This window comes from Ursus americanus, chromosome 25, assembly GCF_024610735.1.
Source record: "Ursus americanus isolate L20-20 chromosome 25, mUrsAme1.1.p, whole genome shotgun sequence".
In the NCBI taxonomy this organism is placed as follows: Eukaryota; Metazoa; Chordata; class Mammalia; order Carnivora; family Ursidae; genus Ursus; species Ursus americanus.
In genome coordinates, this window is record NC_142151.1 from 29,400,557 (window position 1) to 29,425,054 (window position 24,498).

Below are 24,498 nucleotides of genomic sequence, written 5' to 3' on the forward strand. Positions count from 1 at the left end.
ATACCCATCACCAGGCCTATCCCCCCACTCCCCTCCCCTCTAAAACCCCCAGATTATTTTCCAGAGTCTATAGTCTCTTATGGTTCACTTCCCCCTGTTTACCCCCCCTTCATTTTTCCCTTCCCTCTCCTACTGATCTCCTTGTTATTCCTTATGTTCCACAAATGAATGAAACCATATGATAATTGTTTTTCTCTGCTTGACTTATCTCACTTACGTATTCTGTTGCTCTAGGGTGTAGTGTTCTGTATGTATCTATGAGGTCCATCTGGTCCAGTGTGTCATTCAAAGCTCTTGTTTCTTTGTTGATTTTCTGCTTAGATGATCTGTCTATTGCTGAGAGTGGAGTGTTGAGGTCCCCTACTATTAATGTATTATTATTTATATGTCTCTTTATTCTGATTAAGAGTTGGCTTATGTAGCTGGCTGCTCCCCTGTTGGGGGCATAGACATTTATAATTGTTAGATCCTCTTGTTGGATACACCCTTTAAGAATAATCTGAAAATGTAGAGATCAAGGGTGCTGGTATGATGAAGACAAGGGGAGCAGCTGATAGAACAGTGAGAGTTTTTTTAGTAACTATTACACATGAACATTTTGGTTATCTGGAGAAAAAAAAAGAACCCCAATGTTTTGTTATATTTTAAAATTATTACTAATCCTACTATATGCCATTGCTCCAAAAATCTGAAACCATATCTAAACAGTAAAATATAATATGCTTGCTTTGCAATTGTATATACTCTTACCTCACTTATATTTGAATCTGTTATCTGCCCCTGGGTACTCATTATTTTAATCAGTCTATCTTTTATGTTGGGAGGCAAAGGCTTAATGTCTGTGATATATCTGGAAATATTCTTCATGCAGCACCACAGGCATCTGAAATACAAATACGATATAGTAAATTACATGGTACTGGTACCGATTACTAATATTTAAGATGTTTGTTCCCACTTAATCCTTTCATAAACAGGGTGTACATTTGTATCAATATTTGCAAGGAAAGCTTGCTAAGATTCAAAAGCCTAGCATGTACTCGGTTAGGCTCTGAGGCTCTTAATATTTTTTTCTCAGCATACCTCATTTACTAAAATGCATTCTAAATGACAAAAAAGTTTTTCCTAAGTCAGTCTCTCTAATTCCTAAGACACAGTTACTACCAAGATTTCAGTTACATATTCCTAAATATTGAAAGAGGGCCTACTGATTGACAAGTTTTATTTATTAAGGCAGCAAACGTTTCACTGTTTTTCTTAAAAATCATGTGTATAATGAAATTGTGAAAGAACTACAACCACAGAGATTGCATAAATAGTACAAATCCTAGAGATGACAAACTTAGTGCCAGGGCTGTATATGTATAAAGAAGAGTTATCAGAGCAGGCAATAATCAAGGCCCCTATGACCAACATATCTCCTATGTAGCCTGAAATTCCAACTATCCGAGAAACTCATACTTTAAACAAACAAACATAAATCTTACTTAAATCTCTAACTACAAATACCTCCACATATATATGATTTTACACTCATGAATTTCTCTGTCCTATTCTTCCCCCTTCCATTAGATTAGTTCCTCCCACTAATATCTAGTGTATGTTCTTATTTTTTTCTGTGCTTTTATACACACATGCACTTACATATTTAAAGGGTTGGGGGGAGGGGAATCACTGTTTCCTAAAATGGCCTCACCATATACTCACTTTTCTATACCCTCTTTCATTCAATAATATCTTACAAAATTCTTCAAAGCATCAAGTACAGTTTTAATGCTCCCCTAATGGCTATATAATATTTCACAGCGTGGAGCATTTATTTAGTCTGTCTCTAGGACATGTTAACATACGTTGTCAGATTGTTTTCTAGGAAGTCTGTGACACTTCGTATTTCTATCAGCAGTACAGGAGTATCGTATTCCTCTACCTCCCTCAAGCAACAGAGTCATTTTATTTATTTTTTCATTTATTTCCATTGTCTCCATTTTCCAATTCCATCCCCCACCACTCCAGGAATCCATTCTAATGTCTAATGTGTACCCTTTCATTGTATGTGTCCTTTTAACATGCTTGCTGTATGTATTTCTAATTTATATATCTGGAATTTGTCATAGATTTGTTCAGTTTTTCACTCACCAGTGTTTTTAAGATCTACCTACTCTTGAATGTTGTAAGATCTAATGTGTGAAAAGTGGTATCTTATTATTACTTCAATTTGTATTCCTCTAACTGCTAGTAAATTTCACATCTTTTCATGAACTTGCTGGCTCTTTGGATATGCTTTTCTCTAAATTGGCTATTCATATCCTTTGCCTATTTTGCTATTTTTTGACTTACATTTGTAAGAGTTGTTTTTGTGGCCAAATATATCACTGAATTTGTATTTGTTCCATAAGTATTCAGAGGATATATATTCTCTAAGAGATATAATGTTCTATTATACATGTATGTCCAAATATATCTCTCCGTATATGTATATGCACACAAACATACTATGTGAATATATATGATTGTTTGATACTACTATTTAATTCTTCTGTTATTTTTCTACTAAATTTATAGAATTCTTTTTTTTTTAATATTTTATTTATTTATTTTAGAAAGAGAGCACAAACTGAGGGGAGGAGCAGAGGGGGAGGAAGAGGGAGAGAATCTCCAGCAGACTCTACATAGAACATGGAGCCCAACACAGGGCTCAATCTCACAACCCTGAGATCATGACCTGAGCTGAACCAAGAGTCGGATGCTTAACTGACTGAGCCACCCAGGCACCCCTAAATTTGTAGAATTCTTAATTTACAATACTTGTATTTTGAAATCAAGTTTTACATTCATTTCTACTAGTTTTTGCTTTTTGTACATTACTGTTTTATAATGAAAAATTCAAAAATACATAAAAATAAAATAGGATGATAGAAAACCCATGCACCATAAATCTAGAATTAAAAAAAATTTTTTTTAAAGATTTTATTTATTTATTTGACAGAGATAGAGACAGCCAGTGAGAGAGGGAACACAAGCAGGGGGAGTGGGAGAGGAAGAAGCAGGCTCTCAGTGGAGGAGCCTGATGTGGGGCTCGATCCCAGGACTCCAGGATCACGCCCTGAGCCGAAGGCAGACACTTAACGACTGAGCCCCCCAGGCACCCCCCAGATATCTTTCTTAAGACATAAGACATTTCAGATAAAAATAAAGCCTCCTTCATACACCTACCTAGGTTTACTTTTTATCTCCCTTTGCAGAGGCAACCACAAGCATGAAGTTTTTAAAAATAGTTTGTGTCCACGATTTTATTTTTACTACTAAAGTATATGTGATATGCATAAATAACAGAGTATTGTTTTCTGTATTTGCAAAATGTAGTGCATTAAGTTTCTTACCATGGCTGAACTTGTCAATTGTCCTTGTATGTGACAACTTTTCTTTTCATAAGACTTTGGTGTTAGTTGCAAATTCATGATCATTACATCTTCTTGTGGAATTCCTTTTATCATTAAGTAATGTCTGTCTCTTTATCCATATTATTTTTCAATTTGTATTGTATTCAGTCCAGTTTTAATATTGTTCTACTATCTTTTTTTGGCTTCTTTTGCTAACATTTTTTAAAAAAAAGATTTTATTTATTTATTTGAAAGAGAGAGGCATGAGAAGGGGGACGGAGAGCGAGAAGCAGACACCCTGCTGAGCAGGGAGCCTGATGCACGGCTCAATCCCAAAACCCTGGGATCATGACCTTAGCTGAAGGCAGACGCTTAACCAACTGAGCCACCCAGGCATCCTTCTTTTGCTAACATGTTTACGAGACTCATCTGCATTATTGCAGATAGCTATAATTTGTTCATTTTAATTTTCCATTTGTTCATGTGCATTTTCAATGCTGCATAATATTCCACTGTTTGAACAATTTATCTTTTCTACTGTTGATGTACAGTTGGGTGGTTTATAATTTACTATTATGAATAATGTTCATATGAATACTATTGCACAGGTCTTTTGGTGCATGTGTGCTTGTGTTTTAATCAAGTATATGTCTAGGAGTAGAATTGCTGGCTTCTACGGGATGCATATGTTTAGCTTAATGCCAAAGAGTTTTCTGAAGTGATTGTACTGATTCCTACCTTCATTCAATGAGAGTTCCTGGAATCCATCTCCTTGTCAACACTTGGCATTGTCAGTCTTTAATTTTAGCAATTTATGAATATATGGTAGCAATGTAATGTGACTTTAAGATGCAGTCCCTTATTATTAATTAATTTGATCATGTTTTCATTTCTTTATTGTTCACTTGGATGGTCTCTTGAGGAGTTATCTGTTCAAGTATACTGCCCAGTTTTCTTTTGGGTCTACGTTTTACTTACTGATATGTAGGAGTTCCCCTTCTATTCTGGATATGAGCTTTCTGTTGCTTATGTATGTTAAATATATTCCCCATTCTGTGGATTGTGTTTTCAATCTCTTAATTATATCTTATGTTGAAGAGAAGTATAATCGAATGCGGCCTAATATATTAATGTTTTCTTTACGGCAAGTTTCTTTTGGGTTCTGTTTATGAACTCTTTCACTGTCCTATGTTCATGAAGATATCCTGCTACGCTTTCTTCTAGAAAAAATTCACTAAAGGGATTGATTTACCTTTCACTTAAAATTTAACAAATTTTTTAAATTAAGTAATCTCTATGCCCAATGTGGGGCTCAAACTCACAACCCTGAGATCAAGATTTGCATGCTCTACTGAATGAGCCAGCCAGGTGCCCCTACTTTTCACTTTTTCTTTTTAAGATTTCATTTATTTATTTGACAGGGAGAGACAGCGAGAGACAGCGAGAGAGGGGACACAAGCAAGGGGAGTGTGAGAGGGAGAAGCAGGCTTCCCGCTGAGCAGGGAGCCTGATGAGGGGCTTGATCCCAGGACTCTGGGATCATGACCTGAGCTGAAGGCAGATGCTTAATGGCTGAGCCACCCAGGCGCCCCTACTTTTCACTTTTTGATTTAAAAACTACCTGGAACTGACTGTTGCAATTGTAAAGAACTTGCAGAATCTGAGTTTACCCCACTTACAAGCTTACAAGTGAGCCTATTACCAATTCATGAATGCTGGCAGAAGACCCAGCGATTCCTGGGTCAAAGAAAAAGGGCTTTATTACTCATGACAAGAGCAGTAGCCAGGGCTTCACATTTATGCTGGTTCCCCATGCCCTCTAACTCCTATAGTGTAATGTAGGTAGGGCCCAGATGAATGCTTGCTCACATGGTGGGTTGTATTACGGGAGAAAACACCGAGCTTGGGTGATCCACAACTTTTATGGTAAACTGAAGCAAGTCTGCTCTTTTTTGGAAGGAGACAATATTTGCTGCACAAACAACCTTGAGAAGTGCCCTAGGTAAAGAGTAGTCAAGGCCTTACATTCTTGGCATACCCATAAGGCATGCCTCTCCCAACATCCATCCAACACATTCTTGGCTGAACTCAAATATTTATGTAAGTATACCACTCTGTCAGCTACTCTAATTAATTTGACCAACAAAGGCAGACACCAAATTTGTTCAATCTGTCTCTTAAAGCATTAAATTAAAGCTACTATCAATAATATTCTAAATAGCCAGATAAGGCCAATCTGCAGTAATGACCTCGACAGTGCCCCCAGGGTCCCAGACTCAGCTAACTGTGAATAAGTATGGAAGGGTGGGGAGGACCCATAAGTCTCATTTTAGACAGGATGTAGTTCAATCTATCATCCACTGCAATACATGCAAAGGAATTTAGATTGTTATTTCAATGACTACATTTTTCTTTTGTATGGCTTCTAATTAAAAAAATCTGGGGTGCCTAGGTGGCTCAGTCAGTTAAGCATCTACCTTTGGCTCAGGTTGTGATCCCAGGGTCCTTGGCATCAAGCCCCATGTTGGACTCCCTGCTCAGTGGGGAGTCTGCTTATCCTTCTCCCTCTGCCCCTCCTCCCTCCTTGTGCTCTCTCTCTCATTCTCTCTCCCAAATAAATAAATAAAACCTTTAAAAAAAACACTATTATCTGTATTCTCTTAAGGATAACTGTTCCTTTGTCTTTGAATATGTCCAATACATTTGTTTTAAAATACCTTTCAAACTGTTCTATTATTTATAGTTCTTAAAGTGTCAATCCTCTTCTATTTTCTGCTGAGTCTCTTTCATGCCATTTTTTTTTTAAATTCCTTAATCTCCAGCAGACTCCCCGCTGAGCCTGGAGCCTGATGTGGGGCTGGATGCAGGATTCCAGTCAGGGCTCAACCTCTGAGGTCATGACCTGAGCTGAAATCAAGCATGGGTCCCTTAACCAACTTAGCCACTCAGGCCACACCACCCCCCTGCCTTTTAAATTTTTTACTGTTAACTCTTTCACACAAGTAGTTTTTCATGTGAGTTCTGTGTTCTTTGTGTGAAGCCACCCCCATAGTGAAGGTTTGGGTTTTCTCTGCTGAAGGACCCTGTGTTTGGTTGGGCTTCAATAACAAAGTCCCACGGACTGGCAGGCTCAAAAACAAGAGAAATTTAATCCTCACAGTTCTGGATGCTGTAAGTCTGAAATCAGAGTGCTAGCATGGTTGAATAAGGGTCCTCTTCCTGGTTCATATTCAATGCCCTCTCTACGTGTCCTCACATTTTGGAAGGGGCCAGAGATTTCTCTGGAAATTTTAAAGGCACTAATCCCAACCATGAGGGCTTCACCCTCATGATTTAAACATCTCCAAAAGTCCCCACCTACTAATACTATCACCTTTGGGGGTTAGTATTTTAACATATGAATTTGGGGCTTACAAAAACATTCAGCCTGTAGCAGATCCCATGAGTATTCACAAGTTCCAAAGCAAAATTAATGTTATTTATTCATCTTGAGGATTCTGCAACATATTCACAGTGAAAATTCAAACCATACACCTGTGCATAATAACGGCATGAAAGACCAGTTTTTCAACAGGAATCTACTTTTGACTGGGACTTTATATCCTTGTCAGTGGATGTGGGTTGCTTGGGGGGGGGGCAGTGTTTGTGACCTCAGCTAGGTGGCTCTGCAGCAGGGGTAGATTCTGAAGGAGATAAGTAATGCAAGCTATCTGTTGACCATTGTCCCCACAAGTGGGAAGCAAGTCCTTCCCTGAAGAGTGACCTGAGTGGCACATGTCCATGGCTATCACTCTTATTTTCCAAAACTATCTTTCATTTAGGTGTTTATACATTTTAAGTAATTCATACTGAATGGACTACATGGCATAATAAAGGGCAGTAAGTTCAGACTCTCCCAGCTCTCATTCTCCTTTACTCTGTTATGATATTGAAATCAGGTACTCCATTATCAACAGACATTTATATCATTTATTCTAAAAGTTAAAAGCTTAATGAAAAAAAACTCCCAATTTTTTGGCAATGGCTTTATTAAGATATAATTGACATAACATCAGTGTTTTTTGGTATATCCACAGAGTGGTGCATTTGTCATCACTATCTAATTCCAGAATATTTTCATTACTCTAAAAATAAATCTTGTACCCATTAGCAGTCAGTTGCCAATCTCTCCCATCTCCCACCAATCTACTTTCTCTTTCTAGATTAGCCTGTAGTGCACATCCACATAAATGGAATCATATAATATATGGACTTTTGTTACTGGCTTCATTTATTTAGCATAACATTTTTAAGTTCTTCCATTTCAATTACTGTACTTTTCCTTTTTTTTTTTTTAAAGATTTTATTTATTTATTTGACAGAGATAGAGACAGCCAGCGAGAGAGGGAACACAAGCAGGGGGAGTGGGAGAGGAAGAAGCAGGCTCATAGCGGAGGAACCTGATGTGGAGTTCGATCCCAGAACGCCGGGATCATGCCCTGAACCGAAGGCAGATGCTTAACAACTGCGCCACCCAGGCGCCCCAATTACTGTACTTTTTCAATTCCAGAATTACCATTAGGTTCTTTTTTATATTTACTGATATTGTCTATTTGACGAAACACTGTCATGATACCTTCTTTTTCTTTTTTGAAATCAAGGTGAAATTCATAAAATGTAATTAAAGTGTACAATTCAGTGGCATTTTGTACATTCACAATGTTGTGCAACTACCACCTCTATTTAGTTATAAAACATTTGCATTAGCTCAAAAGAAAATGTGTACTTATTAAGGAGTCAGTCCCCATTCCTCTCTCCAGTGGTATCTAGCAACTACTAACTTGCTTTCTGTTGCTATGGATTCATTCCATGTCAGTTATTTCATATAAATGAATTCATACAATATGTGGCCTTTTGTGTCTGGCTTCATCTACTTAGCATAATGTTTCCAAGGTTCATCCATGTTGTCGCATGTATCAGTACTTCATTCCTTTTCAATGGCTGAATGGTATTTCATTATATGGATATACCGCACTTTTTAAAAGATTTTTAGTTTTAAGTAATCTCTACACCCAATGTGGGGCTTGAACTCAAAAACCCGAGATCAAGAGTCACATGCTCTACTGACTGAGCCAGCCAGGTGCCCCCACATTTTGTTTATTAATCACTGGTGATGGACATTTTGATAGTTTCCACTTTTTGGCTATTGTGAATACTGCTGCTATGAACACATATGTACGAGTACTTATTAGAGTATCTAGTTTCAGTTCTTTTGGGTATATACCTAGAAGTGGAATTGCTGGATAATATGAATATTTTATGCTTAACTTTTTTTTTTTTTTTAAGATTTTATCTATTTATTTGACAGAGAGATAGAGAGTACAAGTAGGGGGAGTAGCAGGCAGAGGGAGAAGGAGAAGCAGTGTCCCTGCTGAGCAGGGAGCCTGACGTGGGGCTTGATTCCAGGACCCCAGGATAATGACCTGAGCTGAAGGCAGATGCTTAACCATATGAGTCACCGAGGCACCCCTCTATGTTTAACTTCTCGGGAACTGCCAAGCATTTTCTCCTTTACTTCTTAATATATGGCTTCCTTTAATTTTTTGAATATATTTATAATAGTTTCTCTGAAGTCTTGTTAAGTACAACATCTGGGTCCTCTAAGAAGTTTCTGTTGCCTCTTTTTCTCCGTGTATAGGTCAAACTTTGTTTCTTTGTCTTGAAATTTTTTTCTTGAAAATGGGACAGTTTAGATAATATAATTTAGTAACTCTCGATTTTGATCCCACACATTTGTGATTGATTGTTTGTTTAGTGGCATGGCTGGACTATTTCAGTGGTCTATTTCCCTTACTATATGCAATCTCTGATTTGCTTCTTAGTGGGCACAGCTTGGACATAAGCATTGTTCCCCTAGGATGTCAGTGGTTTTAGTAGGGTTCCTGTGACTATTTCTTTCTCTGATTATTCTGTTAAGTCTGTATTGGTATCACACCCAGCTGTCAACCTTCACTCACTATAGATTGATTGCTCTAAACTTTTCAACAATGTATGGGGTATAAATTGCCCCACAATGTCATCCAATTCATTTTGGACTTCTTTGTGGGATTCGTTTCTGAGATCAGTGTTTAAGATCTGTTCTCACCCAGAGCAGGCTCTTGTTAGAGGTCCCTATCCCTGGTTCTCTCTGGTAAACTTCCTGGCCTATGGTTTAGCTTGCCACTCACATGAAGCTATCAGACTCCTTGTTAATACTTACTTAGATTTGAACTTCCTCCACCCTCTGTTTCAAGTAAAATCATTTTCTTGAAAACTTCTGAATTCTTTGTTTTGCAGCCTGTCTTTCTTCCTGGGAAAAATCTCTAAACTACAATTTCAGAGCTGGGAACAAGGACGATGATATGCTTCTGAGTGAAACCCTTCTTTAGGAGCAGAGTGCCGGGTAGTAGACTCTGGTCTTCTTAGCTTGCCTATTCTAACATGGAACCTTCACCCATGAATGAGCTAGGATAAGGGAGATCAGCATCCCAGTATTCTCAGCATGCCATGCTGAAATAGAACCTCTGCCCCATAAGTGGGGGCCAGGTGGAGGTAGCAATCCCCCAACTGTCGACCATACTCACCCGTAATCTAGCCTGTGAACAAGTATCTAGGGAGGAGTGTGACAAGAAATGCTGGCATCCTGCTTTTCCCAGGAAAATACTGAAGCTCTTGACTAGGAACTGGGGGGAGAGGTAGCTCCATCACCTTAGCCATATCCACCTGGAGTAGAGGTATAGTTCAAATGCCATAGACTCTTGTTGTTCTTACTGAGTTTTAAAAGATTATCTTGAATGCATGTTTTTTTCATTTGCTGTATGCCCTTAGGAGGATTTCCAGAGAGTTTAAGCAATAGGTTTTGTTTTATAATTTTCAACTTTTATGCTTATTTTACTGGGGAGCAGGTCTGTGGAGCTCCTCATACTTCCTTTTCAATAAGTCTTCCAAATATCATCAGTCTTCTCATCCATATAACACCTGTATCTCATTAATAAGAAATATCGTGACTCCTCTTCTCTCAAATATGTACTTGGGCTCCTTTTCAAATAAGTTGGTCATTTTAAGTTTGCTTACTTTTCGGTACAAGGTCTTTCTATCCCAATTGATTCTACAACCATTCTTGGAAAGAAATGGTTAGAGAGAGAGAGAGAGAGACAGACATACTCATGTATTTTTAAAAATCCATAAAATTGCTAAATTGTTTTAAAAATTGAGGTGAGATAGTCTCCCAACTTCTGGCTGGTGGTCACAGTCAAGCCTTTCACGCTTCCATAGGTATGCTCAGAAGGTTAGGTCCCGACTGCACTTTATTTGGGCCATTTCTCAGGTGGGTTGTGTTTGTAGCAAACAGTTCTGAGAGGTGAGGTACTGTCTCCCTTCAAGACAAAGGGCAAGTCTGCTTATTGCTTGTTCTAAAACTGTATTCCTCAAGCTCAGTGTCTTTTTCCTGTAATATATCCACTGTGCAGGCATCCATGAACCCTCTGCATCACCCTCATGGGATGTGGGAGAGAAGGGCAACTGAGGCAAACTGCTCATGTGGCTTGCTGCGCTGTAGCAAAGTCCTTTGTCTCTAGCCCAGAAATCTTGTGTCTTCTGCCAGTATCAAACAGTATGAACAGTAACAGTCTCATCAAGTAAAATCAAATCCTAGATCTAACAATTCTGTGATGAGAATGGGATGCTGATGGAAACATAACTTTATGGAAGAGGGAGGAGATAAGTTCTGTGGGCCACGTCTGGGGATATGAGGAGACTCCCTGAGATATAGTAGCAAATGCTCTTCCCATTTACAGCAATTTGTGCTCTAACCCAAAATGATATTTTATTTTATTTTTTAAAGATTTTATTTATTTATTTGACAGAGAGAGAGACAGAGCATGAGCAGGGGGGAGGAGCAAGGGGAGAGGAAGAAGCAGGCTCCCCGCTGAGCAGGGAGCCCGATGCGGGGCTCTACCCCAGAGATCACGACCTGAGCTGAAGGCAGACACTTAACTGACTGAGCCACTCAGGCATCCCCCAAAATGATATTTTTAAAAAATGGCACTTTCTCCATCTCTAGTCAATATGTTGTGGGAAACAAAGGCAGAAGAAAAATCATTACATTTCCTTACTACCTATAGCCCATTGACAAGACCTTCAAACAGGCAGAGTGACATTCCTCTGGGGACGCAACTGTGTTGATGTTAACACTTTGCTAAGGGCAAAAGGCAATGCTAGCCCAACCTGCCCCACCCCAGGATCCTGTAAGCCTACTTCAACATATAAAAATTCTTTTGGAAACTTCCTTTATCTCTAAACCCCCCAAGATACGTGTTGGCAATCATCCCCCAAGCATATGGCCCACCAATATACATCTAAAGGGTCTCATGACTAAGGTTTTATTCCATGGTAATAAATGACCTTTTCCCAACAATAGCTGTCCCCCTCAAGGTCCTGGAAACCTTGCTTCCAAAATTCCTTAGAGACTTATGCTATCCCTAACCCCCTCTCAACTTGAAAGTATATAATGGGCCACTCCTCATGACCCCAGTGCAGCTTTTTTCTGCCCACAGGTCCTGTCCCCGTGCTTTAATAAAACCACATTTTGCACCAAAGACATCTCAAGAATTCTTTCTTGGCTGTCCGTTTTGAATCCTAATGTCTTTCCTACATCACTTACTGCTTACTATGCAATGGCAGACTCCCCAAATTCAGTGTTTCTTTCCTGTAATGCACCTCACAGCTTGATTAGACATTCGTTTGGGCCCTCTGTGTTTCTCTCATGGAATGCAGCCCACTGCTTGTGTTGGCATCCATCTGAGCCCTTTGTGTTGCTGCTGTGTGTCTTGGAGATCAAGAGGAAGTGGCATAAACATGCTAATGCTCATACTGCTTGCTGTGCAATGAATAATAAAGTCCATTGAGCCTTTGACCCAAAAGCCTTTGTTCTACCAGTATCCATGAAACAAGACCAGGCTAAAAAAATGTACTAGCTTATAAGAAGGGTAAAATCAAATTCTACACTGATAGTCATTCCCCTTATATTTTCCTTTATGCAGATTTCAGCTATATTTTAAATGTTTCCTTTTTCCCCACAAAGGCATCCTTTTTACTGCCCCATCTCTCTTCCTAGTCTTTTTCATCTGGGCCCTTAAGGGTCCTCTTCTCTGAGCTCAGCTGCCTAAGCCGTGCTATGTATTCTCCACAGTAAACGCTTTCCTCTTTCTGCTCCGGTTCCCTCCAGCAGCAATATCAGGGAGCTGGGACAGAAACAAATTCAGTATTTTGAAAAATACTACTATGAGAACTAGTAAATGGCTTATGAAGACTATCCAAAAATCTGTTGGTCAAATAAAGAAAGTTTATTAAATTTACCACAGCAAGGATTTAACAGAGTTTTGGCAGTGTCTCAATAGGGGAAAGTTACATAAGAGTACATTTAGGATTCTCCCTCCAAGATGGGGAATGGGTTAATATTAGGCAAAATTTGTGACTTAATAGTATAAGACTGATGGATACAGGATCTCAAAGCAGGCCTTGGTGAACAATCTATCCTGATAAGCATAATGTTTGCTTTAACAATCAAAATGTTTGTCCTAATAATCAAACATCTGTTTAGATAAACAGATTGCAAAAATTTCCTGGAGCAAGTTATATTGATCTAAGTGATCTCAGTTTTCAGGCCCATCGGTTGACACAGGTGGATTAAGTTATCAAGACAAAAATGAAAACTGGCCAGCTAACACTTAACAAAATCTTTAAAAACTGTAAAAAAAAAAAAAAAAGGTGGGGGTGGGGGATGAGGTAGACATCTCATCTGATATGAATTGCTTCAAATTTTATTTTATTTTATTTTTTTCTGACTCCCACCACCAACATCTGCTTCAAATTTTATAGTTAGAAGAAACAACTTATTTATATTTAACCCATCAGTTATATGGCGAATTAATGTAACAAAGAAATTATTTTTGGCAAAATGGCCTACTTCTAATATGAATGTTACATAAAATTTTGTCCTTGGTCTCCTTTTCTTCTCTCCATATTCTCTCCCTTAAACTTAACAATGGCTTCATCCATCATCTATTAGGAATTTACTCCTAATCTTAGACTCAATCCTTGATCTCTCTTTAAGATTTCTATCTGCCTGTTTGATATTTCTAATGGATGTTCTGATTCATTTTTCTCATAAGACACTTACTTCTCCATGATAATCTAATGTTAATCACCATTCTCCTGGTCAACAAAGCTGAAAACTTTAATTTTTGCTTTTTCCCTTTCCTTGGTCCTTCTATTTAAAACTATTCACCATATCCCAGATCCAAAGGATTCTCTAAGGCAGTTATATTCAAAGTGCTAGTCAGTGAGGAGATTAGGACCTCATGCAAGGATGTAAACCAAGGAGTTTCCTGCATGGAGAAGTGCCATCCTCTGGACTAAACAGTGCACCCAGTAAAAAAGTTGATTATTATTCTGGATCAAGCTCCTTACCTTGTTACATCCCAGAAATAGCTTGCTGACCAGCTGCTAGCCTGAACATACCTTTTCCCAAAAAGATTAGGAAATATGATTCTCAAGGCAAATATGGACCCTTATACGGGGGACAGCAGCCTAGTATAACAATCATGTGGTCATCTTTTTACTTATTTTTTTTAAAAAAGACTTTATTTATTTGACACAGAGAGAGAGCATAAGCAGGTAGAATGGCAGGCACGGGGAGAGGGAGAAGCAGGCTCCCCAATGAGCAGAGTCCAACATGGGGCTCAATCCCAGGACCCTGGGATCATGACCTGAGCCGAAGGCAGATGTTCAACCAACTGAGTCACCCAGGCACCCCAATCTTTTTGCTTTACTTCCAAGTTCTAGATAATTTTTCTTAACATGTTATTCTGTTTCCTCTTTTTTTCACTAAGCATTGTGTTTTATTTATTTTATGTTAGTTGTTTATCAAGTTGTTTATTTATTTATTTATTTAAAGATTTTATTTATTTGTTTGACAGAGAGAGAGCCAGCGAGAGAGGGAACACAAGCAGGGGTAGTGGGAGAGGAAGAACCAGGCTCCCAGTGGAGGAGCCTGATCTGGGGCTCGATCCCAGAACCCTGGGATCATGCCCTGAGCCGAAGGCAGACGCCCAACGACTGAGCCATCCAGGGGCCCCTATCAAGTTGTTTTATTTATCTTTATTTTGCCACAGCCAAACTTAACAGAAAGATGCAACCCCCAGGGGTACAATGAATGCTCCAACAATACGAAATCACAGATGCTTGGCCAGAAGGCCTCTCATCTGAGGTTTTGTCAAAGCACTGGAAGTCATGGTAGTTATTCTCCTCAATACCAACCTCAGACCTAACCTCCTTCCTAACTCACTAAGCACTATGTTTTATTTTTTAAAAATATTTGAGAGAGAGAGTGGGCGTGCATGTGTGTGGGCAGGAAGAGGAGCAGAGACAGAAAATCTCAAGCAGACTCCATGCCATCAAGTGTGGGGCTGGCCTCTGGACCTGATGACGGGTGTGGGAGGTGTGTGTTTGGGGGGCAGACACGGGGTGGGATGTGGGGCTGGATCCCACAACCTATGAGATCATGACCTGAGCCCAAACCAAGAGTCCGATGCCTAATGGACTGAACCACCCAGGCACCCCAGCACTGTTTTAAAGTTCTATCCATATACATCTACTCTCTTCACCTCCCTAACAGCTGCATAAAACTCGATGGCACCTCTCCCAGTGATGGACATTCCAATTCTCTGTCACCACAATGGAATTCTGCAATGAATATCTTCATACATGTCTCTTAGTTTGGGCTCTCCTTACCACCTTCCAAGATTTGGTAACAGTTTCCTAAGTATCTCTTTATTCCCAACTTCTCCCTAATTCAAATCTCTCTCTACTCCCAGCACAGTTCCAAAACCTTTTATAGCTCCCATCGCTACAGAATTAAATTCTGTTATGTCATTCTGGTCCCCAAAGTTCTACGCCTAATTATATGGCTTTCTGTCATACGACTCTGCTATTCATATTGTATTGTCCGGCCAAATTGAAATGCTACTTTCTGGTGAAATACTGCTTTCTGGTCTTCTCCCATATTTCTAACTTTCCTGCTTGTCAAGCCTTTGCCCTTATTCTTCCACTTCTTCTAGGATGCATTTCCTCCCGTTTCCAACTGTCAGATGCTACCAATCCTCAAATATAACCCCCTTCACAAAGCCTTCTCCTAGTCTTGTATATTTGTTTCCTCATCAGAAATTTCAACACTTTGTCAATACCTCTTTTGTGCTATTATTACCTATATTATAGCTATTTATAGATGTCCTTATGCTAGTCCCATAAGACTGTACCTTCTTTATGCTAGTTATTTCCCACAATCATCAGCATAGTGCTTCATATGCCAAATGTGCGCTTTAAATATATGCTTACCTTAATATTGAGCAACTCCTAAAAATAAGGAACTGTGGCTATGATGAGATAAAAGACTTGATTCTGGCCTCAGAAATTCAGAGGACCATTTGTATGGATGCATCAGGGAAGTATGAGGATAAAGACAGGAATTAAAAGACAGGAATTCAGCTAGGCTTTAATCTGTCTTCCTAACTTGCACTCTTAACTATTTCTCCAACTGTTTTTAAAGACAGAAAGAAAATCTTTTTGGGTTAGGCATAAAATTCAAGCCAAGAATGAAAGCAAGATACTTTTCTCAGGACTCTGTGCAAGCCTGGAGAATCACAGGAGATGTTTCAAATAGGAGAATCAACAGCTTTCTCTTACAAAAAGTGACTGTGGGGGCACCTGGGTGGCTCAGTTGGTTTAGCACCTGCCTTTGGCTCAGGTCATGATCTCAGGGTCCTGGGATGGAGCCCTGCATCGGGCTCCCTGCTGAGAGGGAAGTCTGCTTCTCCCTCTCCCTCTGCCTACCTCCCCATCCCCGGCTCATACTGTCTTGAGCGTGCGCTTTCTCTCTCTCAAATAAATAAAATAAAATCTAAAAAAAAAGCCCCAAACAACAAAAAAAATCATGACTGTGGACTGAGGGCCAGAAGTTTATAAGATATAATGTAAAGGTTACATCTCAGTGATTTCAAAAGGAGTCAGCAGATTAAGATAGTTGTCCTCCTTGGCTTTAATTTTTACATGGCAATATTTTAAATGTAATATGAATGAACTGAAACCTCCTGGATAGAAGCAATTGCCATTGTAACTGCAACTTCCAGCACAATATCTCATGTGAGATAATTAATAACAATAACATTTAGCAGTGTTTATTACTTGCTAGCATTAAAATAACATGGAGACCATGCTTCAAAATCCCTTAAGCAGACAAAACCAATTAGGTCACATAAGTGAAACTTAACCTAGCTTATATCATGAATATAAGAGAAACTTAACCTAGGTTATTTCTTGTAAATGTCTCTGATAATTATAAATAACACTTAAATCATCTTCTTAAAATAGTATAAGAGAATCACTTTTAACCAATCCCCTGCCATCTATAAACTCCCATTAAAAAATTTTTTTTTAATTCCAGGATCCTTATATTAGTTTCAGGTGTATGATGTAGTGATTCAACAATTCTATACATTACTCAGTGCTCACTGTGATAAGTGCACTCTTTAATCCCCTTCACTTATTTCACCCATCTCCCCCCACAGCCCCACCCCTCTGGTAACCATCAGTTTGTTCTCTATATTTAAGAATCTGTTGCTTTGTTGGTCTCTTTTTCCTTTGCTTATTTGTTTTGTCTCTTAAATTCCACATATGAGTGAAATCATATGGTATTTCTCTCTCTCTGACTGACTTATTTCACTTAGTATTATATTCTCTGGCTCCATCCATGTTGTTGCAAATGGCAAGATTTCATTCTTTTTTATGGCTGAATAACATTCCAGTGTGGTGTGTGTGTATGTTTTACGTCTTCTTTATCCATTCATCTATCAGTGGACACTTGGGTTGCTTCCATAATTTGGCTATTGAAAATAATGCTGTGGGGCGCCTGGGTGGCACAGCGGTTAAGCGTCTGCCTTTGGCTCAGGGCGTGATCCCTGCGTTGTGGGATCGAGCCCCACATCAGGCTCCTCCGCTATGAGCCTGCTTCTTCCTCTCCCACTCCCCCTGCTTGTGTTCCCTCTCTCGCTGGCTGTCTCTATCTCTGTGTAATAAATAAATAAAATCTTTAAAAAAAAAAATCTTTGAAAAAAAAAAAAAGAAAATAATGCTGCAATAAACATAGGGGTATATATATCTTTTTGAATTAGTGTTTTTGTATTCTTTGGGTAAATACCCAGTAATGAAATTATTGGATCATACAGTAGTCTTATTTTTAACTTTTTGAGGAACCTTCATACTGTGTAAATTCCTCTTATAAATAACCAATCATTGTAAAGGTTAAACAACTTCCTCATTCTCACTTTGTAAGTCATTCTGTAATGACATGCCTCTGAGATTCTAACCACTTGTGGTTTGAAGTCTCCCTGTTTGCTAACAATTTGTTTCTCACTCAGTAAAATATTCATATCAAGTAAAACGCTCTGAATTTTCTTTTGACAGTTTTTGGTGTCAGAAGTGGGATCCAAAGATGACCCCCCGCTCAGCCCCAAGGCCAGTGAGTAACCAGGTGCCAATACCCATGAAACCCATTGTACATTGCTTTCTTACCAACCATGGAATTCCAGGGTAAATCTTTCTCAGATTCAAACTCTACTCCCTTTGGTTGACCTCTTTGGTTTTGCTGAGCAACCTTTGTTGAAGCTTTTCTGTAATTCACACTATTTTGTTCAAAAGAGAGGGAAATGTGTGATTCCTGCTGTTTTGGAACAGCTGTTGAAAAACAGTACCCCTGATAATTAAGCTTTCCTAGGGAATCTAAGGCAAAGATGGGTTCTACCTGGTCCAAAACTCAGACCAGGATCTTATGCCTTTTTGGAAAAATGGGTGAATTTTACAAAGAATAATTGGAACTGCAGTGACCACTTTGGGAAAATCCTTAACTTAGATAAAATAGCCCACCTTAGGGACATCTTTTAAAAAAGAGGATTACAAACTTCTTAAAGGTGATAAATGAATTAATTGGTTGGTATGCCAAAGTGTCTAAAAGACAAAATGACTCCAAAAATTGCTTCTCTAAAGAATTCTTATAGCACACAAATAAAAAACTTGTGGTAAAAAGCTTAAGCCATCTGAGCAGATAATCTTAAATTATTCTATCTGCCAGAAACACAATTTGGGTCCAGCTATTCTTTTGAGTTTTTTATTATTGTACCTGACACACAGCTAACATTTTTCAACAAAAGCTATAAAAATCTCTGTTTACAACTGTCTATATATTAATGTATATGTGTCTATGAATGTATGTTATACCTGCGTGATTTTCAAAAAGAGCTCTATTTAATTGGCTTAAAGAAAAATAAGTACTTAAGTCAGTTAAATATTCTTAAAACTCTCATAAATATAGAAACTAACCTAAATGCTTTTCAAGTTCATAAGATCTGGGATAATCTTCGATGCATAAAAGCTTTGCAAATAGTTTAAATGTGTTAATTTAATAAAAACAGGCATGTTGTCTCAGTAGGCAACATTAAATATAAGGAAATATACAATCTTTCCGACCTGGGTTTACTGGTCAAATAAGCTGTTGCTATCTCTGTTACAAAATTTGTAAGCAAGAAGAACTTAAGATGTTAGTTAAGTATTTAATAATTAATCCAAGCATAATTATTGAAAACAAATAAGTAGATTAAATGGTAGATATTCATCTAATGTAGTTGAATAAAATGAAATGTAGATCATTTCCAAATAAGATAATACACTGAAACATTAATTGCTAAACATACATTTACATTTATTTACTTTTGGCTGCTTAAGTTTTATAGAGACAAAAGACACTTGGATCTATTTGTATACATGTCTTTTGCCACATTAAAAAAATGTACTATGAAGAAGCACATGTTTCTAAAAAATATAATTTTTTATAATTACGTGTTCATAATTTTGGTAATCTACTACAAGATGCTGATCTATGCCAGACAGTTCACAATTGCCTGCTTCCTAGTTTTCATTGGAAAATAAAGGTTACTAACAGTTAAAATTTATAATCCATATATAAAAATAAGCCTACTAAAACAAGAATAAAAGAAAATAACTTCATATACAAAGTATGAGAGGAGAATGGTATGTGTTTTTTCATATGAAGAGTATGAAAGAATACAGAATGTGTTCTTATTAAGGAAAAAAAAAGAGGAATTTTGTCCTAAAGTAAAATGACTGGTTATCCCAGAAAGAAAAGGAAAAAAGGAATAAAACAAAAATCTAAATGGATACAGAAAGTTGCAGAAGGCTTGTGAAGAAATTTCATGCTGTATGGTCAAAGTTAGCTAAAATTAAATGAATTTATTTATAAATTTTTCCAAAACTGAGTTGAATAATACACTAATACAAATCCACAGTTTAATTTTCTCTCTGTTAAAAGGACAAAGTTTCTTAGGCTGTTAGTCTGCTCTTAATAAGAGATTATGAAAGGTTTTCCTTTACCTTTTGTTTATTTTGTCTAGGAAACAAAGATTCTATGTCTTATGAAAATAATTTCCTGTGTTTCACTTTGTCTTTATCAGGTTTTGGATTGCTTAGGAAAACAATCTTTTCAATATTAAAAGAGGTAAGGTTTTTTTTTTTTTAACAACTATGTACTTTCTATATTTGCTTTTGAAATGATTTGATCACTTTGGTTGAATAGATAACTATTATTTCACAATGACCTGTGATCTTATTTAATCAAGTGGTTTTTTGTTTTGTTTTGTTTTGTTTTTTTTTTTGAGAGAGAGAGAGGTGGAGGAGGGGGAGAGGGAGAGAGAGAATCTTAAAGCAGGCTCCATGCCCAGCACAGAGGCTGATATGGGGCTTGATTGCATGACCCTGAGATCCTGACCTGAACTGAAATCCTGACCTGAGCTGAAACCAAGAGTTGTGCACTTAACTGACTGTGCCACTCAGGCACTCCTAATCAAGTGATTGAAATCTTGTGACATTTTTTACAAACTTCCCAAAATCAAATTCTAAATGAAGTCTTTTTGATCTTGAACTAACTTTGGGATATTCCCAAGGCTCCCTGGCAGATCTCAAAGTTTTTTTTCCTCTTCTTATAAAAATGGAGATATTAACTATAAATTTTTCAAATATTAAATTGCATGGGAAACATTATCAAGTAAAGGGGATGCTTAATCTTCTTAGATTGTATTTGTATGGATATATGTTATTAATATAAGTATTCCAGAAATTGCATAGAACTCCTAGGAATCTGATATGTCCTGATAACATTATCAGTTATTTTTAAATGTATGCCACAGGAATAGCCAACTTACCTGTCAATCACATCATTTTTTTTTTTAATAGGGAACTTTTTAACCAAGGCTATTTTTAAGTCTTTTGTCATTCACAGACAGTTACTGTTTTACACTGAATTCTTTCATGAAAGCATTTATAATCAACTACAGGCCAAAATGCTTTGTTTTTAAGGAGATTCATGGAAATGACACTGACAAGTACTCTAGAATACAAGTTTCTGATAACTTTAAGATCACACCACTTAACTAGGTAAGAATTTCTAGCATGCTATGGAGAAACTGATTTATAAAACTATTAACCCAGGAGCAAGAAAACAAGAATTGATTACATAGGACTAAGTCAACTAATGGAGATGATTATAATTTTTATGACACTGTTTGCAACATTTTTGGTTCTTTAATGTTTTGCTCTCCAAATTTAAAGAGCCCCTTTTCTCCTTTCAAGCCACTATATAACTTATAACAATTAGGTAAACTTCTGTAAACAAAAATAAAACATTTACCTTTTTCTCCCTACCTGATCCCTTCAGAATTCAAAACAAAACAAAACAAAACAACAACAAAAAACCCTTATTGAGTATACTTATTTTCAGGGCAGTGTAGGTATTTGCATAAATTCAACAAGAATTTATTCTCTTTGTAACAGGACACAATTGGACAAGCCCTTGGCTTGGCTTCTTGGCCTGAAGAAGTATTTAAACATCTAATCTGAGATTTCTTATTACCAGAGTTTTTAAGAAGCTAAGGTTTGATTTGTGGAGCCAATAAACCCCTTTGGGTTACCAAAGCTTGGACTAGAATATTATATTTGAAAATGTGCATAAAATCACTATTCTGCTGCACTTATATGAACAAGCTGAATTTAATGAGACTAGACTTATTTTACAATTTTACAATTTCATTGTGATTATCTTTGGTCAAAATGAAGTGACTAAAGAGAGAAAAATTATGTTTCAATAGAAAACTATAGCATACCTATTATCAGATTCTAGAACTGTTCATTATCTTTGAGGTTTTGTTATCTATCTGTAAACTGGACTGCTCCTGAATTCTTCTAGTTTTCTCCAACACCTGCCTACAATTTTCCAAAGTAACATTTCCAATGTTCTCTTACCACTCTGACTTGGGATAAAAACTAAAATTGCCCTTCAACCCAAACCCTACAACCTAAAGCCAAACAACGTAACATAAACTTTAGAGTTATCACCACAATAGATCATGTACAGACAACCTTCGTGCTCATTTCTATACAGGCCACTCAGAGAGTTCACCAGAACACCCAATGACATCATCAAAGTCATTCAAACTGCAAACCAGGAAAATCTAACAGATTGAAACTGCCATCCTCACTCTACTATCTAAAGATGTTTTGAGCTCAAATCTAGAAATGTTCTTGACTGGCTGCTTCCCAGACTCAGAAACTGAGTTTGTAATTTGCTCCAACGATTAATTTTTATCTTTCTTTTGTTTCCATAGAAATGCCTGATTGCTCACACCATATAGAGGCCCAACTCGGATGGAAGCTCACCTATAACACTCCTGAAATAAGACAGCCTCTGTTTATCTAAGTAATCATAACACAATTCAATAGTGTAAGGCACTAATGCAATATTAAAAAACTTATTTTCCACCAGGTCTAAGAAGCTTTCTGTGATCCATTTCAAAAGAAGACATTAGAACTTAGAGACTTAGTTTATTGGAAAAGACACCAACAAAAGACTGCTTTTAAAGCTCCTCAGTAGAGATCCTCTCTTCTGAAAAATCTCTACAATTATGGCAAAAATCTATAAACTCTCTAGCCAGAGTTATTTTAGACAACTGCATAGCATTAGACACCCTAACCATTTAACAAGGAGATACATATGCTCTAACTGGTAAAAAAAAAAAAAAAAAGTTTCCATGTTAATAAATTAGGAATTATTATCCCCAATTTAAAAGATCTTAAAGATCAGATGTCACTCTTTCATCAAATAGGTGATGCTTCTTCCACTGCTTTATTTAGTTGGTTAAATCTTGGCTCCTGGAGATCTCCGCTCCCAGGAGTTTTTCAATCCTTGTGTATTACTTCCCTTACAGTCATCATATTAACCTCGCTAGTTGTTGGAGTGCTGACAACACTGACTCCATCTTTGGCCCTCCATTTTGTTTATGCTCATGCAATGACCTTCCTTGGGCAACATGTTCCAGGCCTCTTGGACAGTAACGTATGCCCTGACCAGAATTCAGGAAGGCTTGCTCTGATCTTCCCTCAAGTGGTGCACAGAAGGCACACTTGAGATAACCAAGAGAGATGACTGATGCACAAAAGGCACCACTTCAGATAACTAGGACAGATGACTGGTGCACAGATGGCGCCACTTTAGATAACCACCCTTTGACGGCACCACAATGCCCCTTGCTCTGTTAAAAGCTGTAGCTTAAGGTTTGTACTGAATGGAGAAGAGCGGCAGAGCACCTGGATCATCTATCCACTGGCTCCCCCTTGTCAGTAGGTTACCTTGAATAAAAGTCTGTGTAAACAGTATGGAGTATGGCTTGCTTCATTTTTCGGATTCAAAGTGCCTACTCGGTCTGGAGGATACTTTACTGTACCCCCCCCACCTTCTAACACGAGTGCACTGTGTCCTCTCAAGAGTTTTAAATGCCTTTCAGCAGCCACTCATACACCAAATGATATCCATCAGGATTACACAATTCAAAGAACTCAATAATCCCACTGCCATGTCTACAATGACTATGCAACTGTTTGTAATGGTAATTACATGACCATACAACCCAATGACTGCATCAACAGTGGTAGTGAGAGTAACAGTATATTGGCTCACACTTTCAGCTTGCTAAGGGAATGACCAAAAGGGGATAATTTTTTAGATAAAATAAAATGGAGACCATGCTTGAAAATCCCCTAAGCAGACCAAACCAGTTAGATCACGTAAGTGAAACATAATCTGGTTTATTTCATGAATATAAGTGAAATTTAACAGGTTATTTCTTATAAATCCCTCTGATAATCATAAACAAAAATCATCTCTGTAAAACAATGTAAGATATATCACTTTTAACCAATCTCTTGCAGCTCTTTAAATTGTAGTAACCAATCGTTGTAATAACCAATCACTGTAAAGGTTAAACAAACCTAGTCATTCTCAGTTTATAAGCCATCTTGCAACGACACGCCTCTGAGAATCTCGTTTCTCCCTCACTAAAATATATTTTATCAAGTAAAGCTCCTTGAAATTTCTTTTGACACTAGGCATCCTTCTAAGGACTTTACATATGTTAAATTTATTCCTCGCTATAACTCTATTAGATAGGTACTGTTAACATTAATTTGATAGGTCAAGAACTCAGGCACAGAGGTTAAGTTACTCTCCATGATCACACAGCTGGTGAATGGGGCTGGGAGCTGAACCCTGTAATCGCCATCAAGCAATCAAGGAGCCGTGCTGCCTCCAAGATTCAATACCTATCCCAGTTACAGAAACTGGTGGAACTTTTGCTGAAGGCTTCTGAGAGCCGCATCTAGTGTTTTGTTTTGTTCTACCAAGGCTTTCAGCTCTTGTCAGAAACAGGTCACTGCCAGAAATTGCCTGGGCATCGAGCTGTCAAGGCTGACGGAGAATTCGGAAACCCGTCTGGGGGCGCCCAGGGCGGAGAGGGGGGCAAACCTGCCCAGCAGCCCACTTGGTACAACTGTTCTCTACGAGGAGACAACAATCAGGAACTCAGAAACAGAAAACACCAGCTGGGCCTCTTCAGAGGTCCCGAGGTGGGAAGGGGGCGGGGAGGGA

At 37.9% G+C, this 24,498-nt stretch overlaps 1 protein-coding gene across 4 annotated transcripts in view; it reads right to left on the bottom strand.

Annotated features, from left to right (window-relative positions):
- The window catches only part of AMN1 (antagonist of mitotic exit network 1 homolog), a 51,025-nt gene that overhangs the window by 26,326 nt on the left and 201 nt on the right, over positions 1-24,498 (bottom strand). For all 4 annotated transcript variants that reach the window (XM_045811823.2, XM_045811821.2, XM_087855763.1 and 1 more), the window contains exon 2: positions 751-883. In XM_045811823.2, coding sequence (XP_045667779.1) covers positions 751-883 — 133 coding nt within the window. The remainder of the gene's footprint in view (positions 1-750; positions 884-24,498) is intronic.